Source organism: Vicia villosa, linkage group LG7 (assembly GCF_029867415.1).
Source record: "Vicia villosa cultivar HV-30 ecotype Madison, WI linkage group LG7, Vvil1.0, whole genome shotgun sequence".
In the NCBI taxonomy this organism is placed as follows: Eukaryota; Viridiplantae; Streptophyta; class Magnoliopsida; order Fabales; family Fabaceae; genus Vicia; species Vicia villosa.
Genome location: NC_081186.1, coordinates 127162233 through 127170388, shown reverse-complemented (window position 1 = coordinate 127170388; position 8156 = coordinate 127162233). Strand labels below are relative to the sequence as shown.

General features: G+C 29.0%; 1 protein-coding gene across 1 annotated transcript; it reads right to left on the bottom strand.

Moving 5' to 3' along the window:
• Positions 1-722: 722 nt before the first annotated feature.
• Positions 723-1616, bottom strand: LOC131620164 (uncharacterized). Its single transcript, XM_058891177.1, has one exon. It carries the CDS (start codon positions 1614-1616, stop codon positions 723-725), a length of 894 nt encoding a protein of 297 aa, XP_058747160.1.
• Between the last annotated feature and the right edge of the window lie 6540 nt (positions 1617-8156).

Below are 8156 nucleotides of genomic sequence, written 5' to 3'. Positions count from 1 at the left end.
GTACTTTCAACTATTTTACGCATCATTGTTGAACCAGGGTGACCTAAATGGTCATGCCATAAAATCACAATTTTGGGATCTTCTTTTACTACTAAATTGCATTCAATTTCATGTATATATGTGTAATGTAAACCAGAAGGCAATTTTGGTAGTTTTTCTAAAATTTTCTTCTTTCCCAAAACATTAGAAGTAATATTAATGTATTTCATATTACCTTTTGTTGCAGTTTCAGTATCATATCCTTGACGATATATGTCATTAAAACTCAACAAATTTCGCTTTGATTTTGGAGAGTATAAAGCATTGTTAATGACAAATTTTGTCCCATTTGGTAATATGAACATAACATTACCTGTTCCTTCAATCAAATCTGCAGGACCTGAGATTGTTTTTATTATACCTTTAGTGGGATTTATTTCAGTAAAATATTTCTTACTTTTGAGGATTGTGTATGTAGTTCCACTGTCCGGAATGCAAATGTCTTTGACATGTTCCATGTATAACCTTCTTAAAATAGACATAAGATTAAATAGAGTAAATTAACAACATATTTAACATTATTATTTCATGCAAACATAAGATACATCTTAACAACATACAAATGCTTAAGTTGATACATATTTCAAATATAAAACAAGCACACCAAACATTATTCAAAATACATATTTTAAATAGTTACTTAATCAGTTTCACCTCCAACAAAGTCAGCAGTCTCAAAATAGCTAGGTATTATTGTTTATGGGTTCAATCTCATTAAAATTCACTTCTTTTCCCTTTTCTTCAACATATGTCATTGGTCTTTTACACAAGTGTTCTGGTGTTCTACACACCTTAGACCAATGGCCTTTCTTTCCGCATCTGTAGCATATATCTTCATAATTCCTTGAGGGACCTTCTTGGATATACTTACCCTTTCCTTTGCGATTCCAATTATTTTGGTCATATCTGGGGGATCTATAATTATTCATATGACCTCGTCCACGTCCTCTACCACGAAAATAGTTTCGATCGTGGAAAAGGTTTCGACCATGATATCCTCCTTGATTTTGACCATCAAAACGAGCATGACCATTATTACCATCAGAACGAACATGATCACCACGTCTCTTAAGACGATTAAAGCCACCACGCCCACGATTAAAGGTCGTGGCATTAATTTCAGGATATGGCATTGTTCCTGTGGGTCGTGCCTGGTGGTTTTTTATAAGGAGCTCATTATTTTGTTCTGCCACTAGAAGAGCTGCAACTAAATCAGAATACTCAGTGTATTCCCTCATTCTATATTGTTGTTGCAATAATACCTGAGATGCATGGAAAGTTGGAAAAGTTTTTTCCAACTTTTCTTTTTCAGTTATAGTTTTGCCACAAAATTCTAGCTTTGATATAATCTGGTGCATAGCAGAATTATATGCAATGACAGTTTTGTAATCTTGGAACCGTAACTTGTTCCACTGATCCATTAATGAGGGTAACAGGACTTTCTTTTGATGTCCAAATCTTGCTTTAATTTTGTCCCATAAAATCGTGGGATCTTTAGCATTTGAGTATTCTGTTTGCAATCCATCGTCAAGATGGTGCTTTATTATTCTGTTCACTTTTGACTTTTTCTTTTCCATTTTTTTCTGGGTCATTTGTTGTTTTTCCAGAATTGTCTCCTTCAAGGATTTTGTTAAGTCCCTCACATGAAAGGTACTCTATTAAATTGTTGTTCTAGGTTATGAAGTTCTCCCCAGTTATGCTTAGAATTTTAAATTGATGCTTAAGATTGGACATGATTATATCTATAATTCAGATGAACATAATCAATATTTAAAAACTAAAAGAAATATCAATTTATTCAATCACAAAATTCATGATTACATATTATTTAAAACCTCTACTAACAAACCAAGCTATGATAAGTAATGGTAAGACGAGAATTATTATTAAAGCTACAAAATCATTACCTAATTCTTCATGCATAATAAGAATGAAAATTAAAAAAATGATTACAATGATAGTGATGAGCAAAATAAGAAAATCAGCCATTTGAAAAGAAAAAAAATGTAGGTAGATGTTTTGAGAATGATGTGAAAATTATGAAAGAAGTTGAAGTATTTATAGAGGTAAAAATGGTTGTTATATTACCGTTGGGGAAAAGGAAAAAGAAAAAGAAAAATAAAAAGAAAAAGGTTGATTAAAAGAATATTAAACCAAAAAATTAAGTGTGTTGAAAAAATATATATATATATATATATATATATATATATATATATATATATATATATATATATATATATATATATATATATATATATATATATATATATATATATATATATATATATATATATATATATATATATATATATATATGACCGTTATAAGTGTTGGAGATAAATATAATCTATAACATATAAGGTAAATGAACACATATGATAAAAATTAGTACATGCGTATGGGGTTTTAGACCTCCACTGAATATTAAAGGAATATTTACATATGGAGTCTCAGGCTTTCCATTGAATATAAACGTTAATATCTGCAAATGGGATTATGACCTCCACTGAAATATAAAAGTTAGTGTTTGCATTAGGAGTCTCAGACTTCCATTAAATATAAAAGTTAGTAACTGCATATGGGGTTTTTAAATCTCCACTAAATATAAAAATTAGTAACAACATATGGTGGTTTTTAAACCTCCACTAAATATAAAAATTAGTAACAACATATGGTGGTTTTTAAACCTCCACTAAATATAAAAGTTAGTAACAACATATGGTGGTTTTTAAACCTCCACTAAATATAAAAGTTAGTAAATATATAAATATAAATGTTAGTAATGGTATATGGGGTTTTAAACCTCCATACAAAGTTTATAATAAAAATAGCCACACTAGTTATAAATCACTTGACTGGTTGCCAGTTTTCTATAACCGGGGCAAAATAAAAAATAAAAAAAATAATAAAAAGATTAAAGTGATAAGTATAGAATATATACCTAGTGTAGTAAATACTTCTGATAGAAACAATCGTGCTGATAACGTGTTAAGAATACTGAATACAGAGAGATAGAAGAGACTGGTAGTATATAATTTTCTCGTAAAACGATTGGTGTGTTTTACATATACCACGAAGTGGTATTTATAGTATTGAGGTTTCATCGTTTGCTGTGCATATATGTTACTGTGCCAAGTTGAAGACTGTTCATTGGTATTTCAAAATAGTTGTTATAATGATTACTTATTATTATAACAAGTACTTCTTTCTTTTTAGGCTAAATTACAGTTTTGGTCCCCCTGTTTTGGGTTTTTCACGATTTTGGCCCCCCTATTTTCTTTTTAAACAGTTTTGGTCCCCCAACCCAATTTTTGACCATGAACAGTGCATGAACAGTACATGTCCGTAAATGAACAGTACATGTTCGTACATGAACAGTGCATGAACAGTTGCATCAAAATTGGGATGGGGGACCAAAACTGTTTAAAAAGAAAATAGGGGGACCAAAATCGTGAAAAACTCAAAACAGAGGGACCAAAACTGTAATTTAGCCTTCTTTTTATGCACACTTTCTAGGCATGCTTAAATATGTTTTTGTAGATACTTCATGATACTATTTTGGAATGAACCTCTTCCATTAAACTTCTTTGAACATCTTTATGATACTTTATATATCTCCTAAAAGGATATGATTTCTCAAAGAAATTTATACAACCTTGTTAAAAAAACTAGCCGTCTTTTTGAGAATTGTTTTTAAAATAAGATTATTGTAATATAGGAAATCCTTCATATAAACAATTATTATTATTATTATTATTATTATTATTATTATTATTATTTTATTGCAATATAATAATGATATATATATATATATATATATATATATATATATATATATATATATATATATATATATATATATATATATATATATATATATATATTTTAATTAAATCTCAACAAATTATTTTCAAATTGACTAATTTGTTTATATATATTATTTTTATAAATTTTACAAAACTTACTACTTCTCTCATGAGGTGCATCCTTGGCAATGCTTGAGCTCTTGATGATTGCAAAACCTATAATTGTGTTGTAATCTTAGTCAACATTTTCTATTGGTTTTCTTCTACGCAAAAGAGTCTCATGTTTTGTTGCTGTAATAGATTGAAAATGTTAAAAAAAGGAACTACTACAAATAATACATTTCATGACGAAGCTATCACCTCAGCCAAAAAATCGAGGTATAATGCCAAACGCACCATGTTTTATTGTTTATAAAAATAAAACCAACATAATCCTATGATTTTTAATATAAACGAAGGGGAAAAAAACTCAGGACATGATTTGAATCCTAACTATTGCAGTTTATGTTTTATTTGGTTATAAGTGTAAACTAAATGATCTATCCCTTCAGTTTTCGTATTGACTGAGGGATAAAATAATCATATTTTACTATAAAAGCACTCGTTAAATAGATTTTACCCTAATCCTTACTTATATGAAGTCGCCCCATCATTCTATGGGATGGATTGCAAGATAGAAAAAATCTTCAATGTTCTTCTTTCTTGAACAAAATGTTTTTCTGTCATTGCAATCTATCTCAAATAATGGTGTTGATGTTGTTGTTGTTGTTGTATTTTTGGAATAACCCTCAACCTTTGAAAAGTGCTCAATTGATAGATTACAAGTGTAGAAATTATTCTTGCTTTAAGTTGCACAAAGAAGAGAGCTCAACCTTTGAAAAGTGAGGAAAATCGTTTTGCTTCAAGTAAAATAAAGAAGGGAGCTTAACCTTTTAAAATAAAGTATCTCATTGTTGGAACATATAACTTATCAGAAGTTGGGTAAGTTATGGAGTGTTTGGGGAGGAACAAAGGGTATGCAACTAAATATGGATATCAACAAAGGTATTCAGTAATAAGAGCAAAGGTTTGGAATTTATTTTAATATTCTGTGCAAACAATGTAATTTCAAAAATAAAATTATTGAACTTCATTTTTGTCATAATCGATGTGATAGTTAAAATTAGAAGATAATTTATCTCGGTTTTCTTATAAAACCGAGGGGTATAATAATCATATTTTTCTATAAGAACACTCATTAAACATATTTTATCCTAATACTAACTTATATGTACATCCTCAAAGAGAGGAAATATTTACCACCGTCCATTTCATGCGTTGCTACTACACATTTTTTTGGGTGGATTTGCCATAAAATATTTTGATCTAGAAACGCTCAATAACTTGGGAACCAAATCTCTGGGATGGATTGGAAGTGCAGATATTAAAAATTACCATGGTGGGAACATGTAACTTACGGTATGCAACAAAATTTGGATATCACCGAAGATATATTGTAAACAATGTATTTTATTACTCTGTGTAAATAATGTAAAATAAAAAAAACAAGTTTAATCACCTCGGTTTTTGATTTGAACCAAGGGGTATGTTATGCATTTTTTTTAGGAAATTCACCAGCCTTAAACAAATTGTTGTCTTCCATTTAATGATTATCAACGTTCAAGACTCTGTCATTAGTGATCCACGTGAAACCTAAGAGACATCAAATATAAAAGCATGTTGAATATTGAAAATCAAACCTCAATAAAACATGAAGCGCTTGAAACCTAAAGACGCTTGGAAAAGTTCTCTAAGATGGATTGCAAAAGAAGAAAATTTCTCGGGTTTAAGGTTTGTTTTCTTAACTATTTATTTGAACAAAAAAAATCATATATTTGAATATTGATTTTATTTATCTAACACTTATTTTGTTTTGCATCCGAATCAAATGCATACAAAGTCATGGAGAATATATTGGTACCCACCATTCGATCCTCACCAAGTATTAATGATTCGTAGATCTAAAATCTAGATCTTCATTTGATTTTTATCTAGATCTCTAGAGAATTTAATTTTTGTTTTAATATTCTGTGTAAACAATGTAATATTCTAGGTAAACAATGTACTTTGCAACCAAATTAATGTATTAATATTCTAGGTAAACAATGTAACAATTTTTTTAAAAAGAATTAATCTCACCCCTCGGTTTTATGGATAAACCGAGAGTAAAGATACAATAGTTTTGAATATAATGAAAGTGCGGCTGCTGGGGTTCGAACCCATGTACTTATAACTTTACCCCTCAGTTTTTATATCACAGAGGTGTTAAGTTGCAACTTTTAATGACGCCCTTCATTATCTCGTTTCTTTATCCAAGGCTAAATGTATTTCGCATCTAATGTGTTATATGTTTTTCTGTAGTAGTAAGGCTAGTTAGCATTTGGTGTGCTAAATAGAGCTTGGAGGTGTTGAAGAAGATGTAATTGTGGGGGAACCGAAACATGACGTTACAGAGGAGGAAAATGAGATTGCGATGAAGGAAGTGAAATGTAAGGTGGTGGAATCTGGTTCTAAGGCAAAGGATTTGGACGAGTTTCTTTAATTCATATTTGAGAAATTATTGTAGAAATTCGAAGAGTCATCATTGAAGCTTGAGAAATCATATTTGAAGCTTGATGAATCTTATCTACGGGAGAAAGAGTTGGTGATGCATTGTCTTGGAGAATTTGAACAGTTATTTGAAGATAGTTGGTAGAGATTCAAAAGCCGCTTTCAAACCAACCATCAGATGAGTAGCAGAAATATGGTTGAGAAAATAGTTACAATTGTTCAGAGTCTTAATAGAAAATAGTTGCAACATTGCAACAAAGAGAATTTGAGAGAATCGAACATGAATTAAAAGAATCAAAATATGTTTCTAATAGACGACGTCATTATTTTGTATTGAAATAAAGAATCGATGAAAGGTTGATGACAACCATCGAGTCGAGGCTTCTGATACAATAGACGCAAACTTTTTATCTAGCGTCGTGCACAGGAAGCCATTAGATGTAGATCAACGATTTTGATGAACAAGTGTTGTATTCCTATGTGGCGTCCAAGGATGCAGATCTACTAGTACACTAGTGCATCTTTGCTAGATTGAAATGGTCTTTATGTGTCATTGTCCAGCTCAGAACAATAACAAACAAAATATTGTAGTGTTACAAAAAATATTAAAATTAGATGATAAAAGATTGGATAAATATTTAATATCAAGAAACACAAATGCAAATATGCAATATATCTCTTTTTTGCGTTTGAAATTTTTTTTTTTTTATAAGCTTAAAAAAAGAAACTTAAAAGCTATTATGTATTTACCAGTAATATTGGTACAAGTTCACGCTATAGTATTGCCCGTCTTTGATCCCAAAACCATGAAAAGCTTAAAAAACTATTAAAGGAAAATTGATGAATAATGCCATTCTTAAGAGAAAGGTTCATTTTTCTTGCTTATACCGATCTACATTGGAAGATGCTTCAATCTAATGCATTTTGTTCGTCCTACATTAAAAATAATTAGAAATGTTCAAAGTATAAACACAAGAGGATAAAAACTAAAGCTGTTTGGCACAAACAAGACAAAATTCATTTAACAAATTGATCTAATACTTTTTCCTCTTTCAACAAAAGGTTACAATGTAAGTTATGTAAAAATGTGAACAGATAATTGATTCCATGTGAGAATTCCCCCAAAATAACAAGAAACAAAAGAATGTACTTAGTCGTCTTCTAAGTAGAAATGCAAAGGTTTAATTACTATAAGAGCTATTCAATTATTTGAGATTTTTAAATTGGTCATTAAAATAATAAAACAAAATTTTAATTTTAATTTTGAACTAATCAATGATTTATAATTTCTTTTTATAGTGGGTTATAATATAAATAATTCATTAAATATTTTAATATTAGTTAATAATTCTAATAGTTAATAGTGAGACACTTGTATGATTATGATTTATTTAAACTAGATTGAAATCCGCGCGATGTGCATGACAATGATGTATTTTTTATAATTAATATTGAATTGTATATATATTTTCAAAGTTTTGTTTAATATAATAAACATCGTAATTAATTGACGCATAAGATGAAAAGAATAAAAGATAGAAAACAGTTTTAAACGAAAAAATATATTTGAATTATAGAAATGATAAATAAAATACTTCTATTTAAATTTTAAAATGTGAAATAAGTGAAAAAAAATTAAATAATTTTGTTTTAGATTTTCTTTTTTCAATTATTTTTAAAATTGTTGAATCTTTTATCATTTTATGGATGAGAGAAATTCTA

Coding starts and splice junctions, on each gene's coding strand:
- LOC131620164 (XM_058891177.1), bottom strand. CDS start 1,616: ATGGAAAAGAAAAAGTCAAAAGTGAACAGAATAATAAAGCACCATCTT.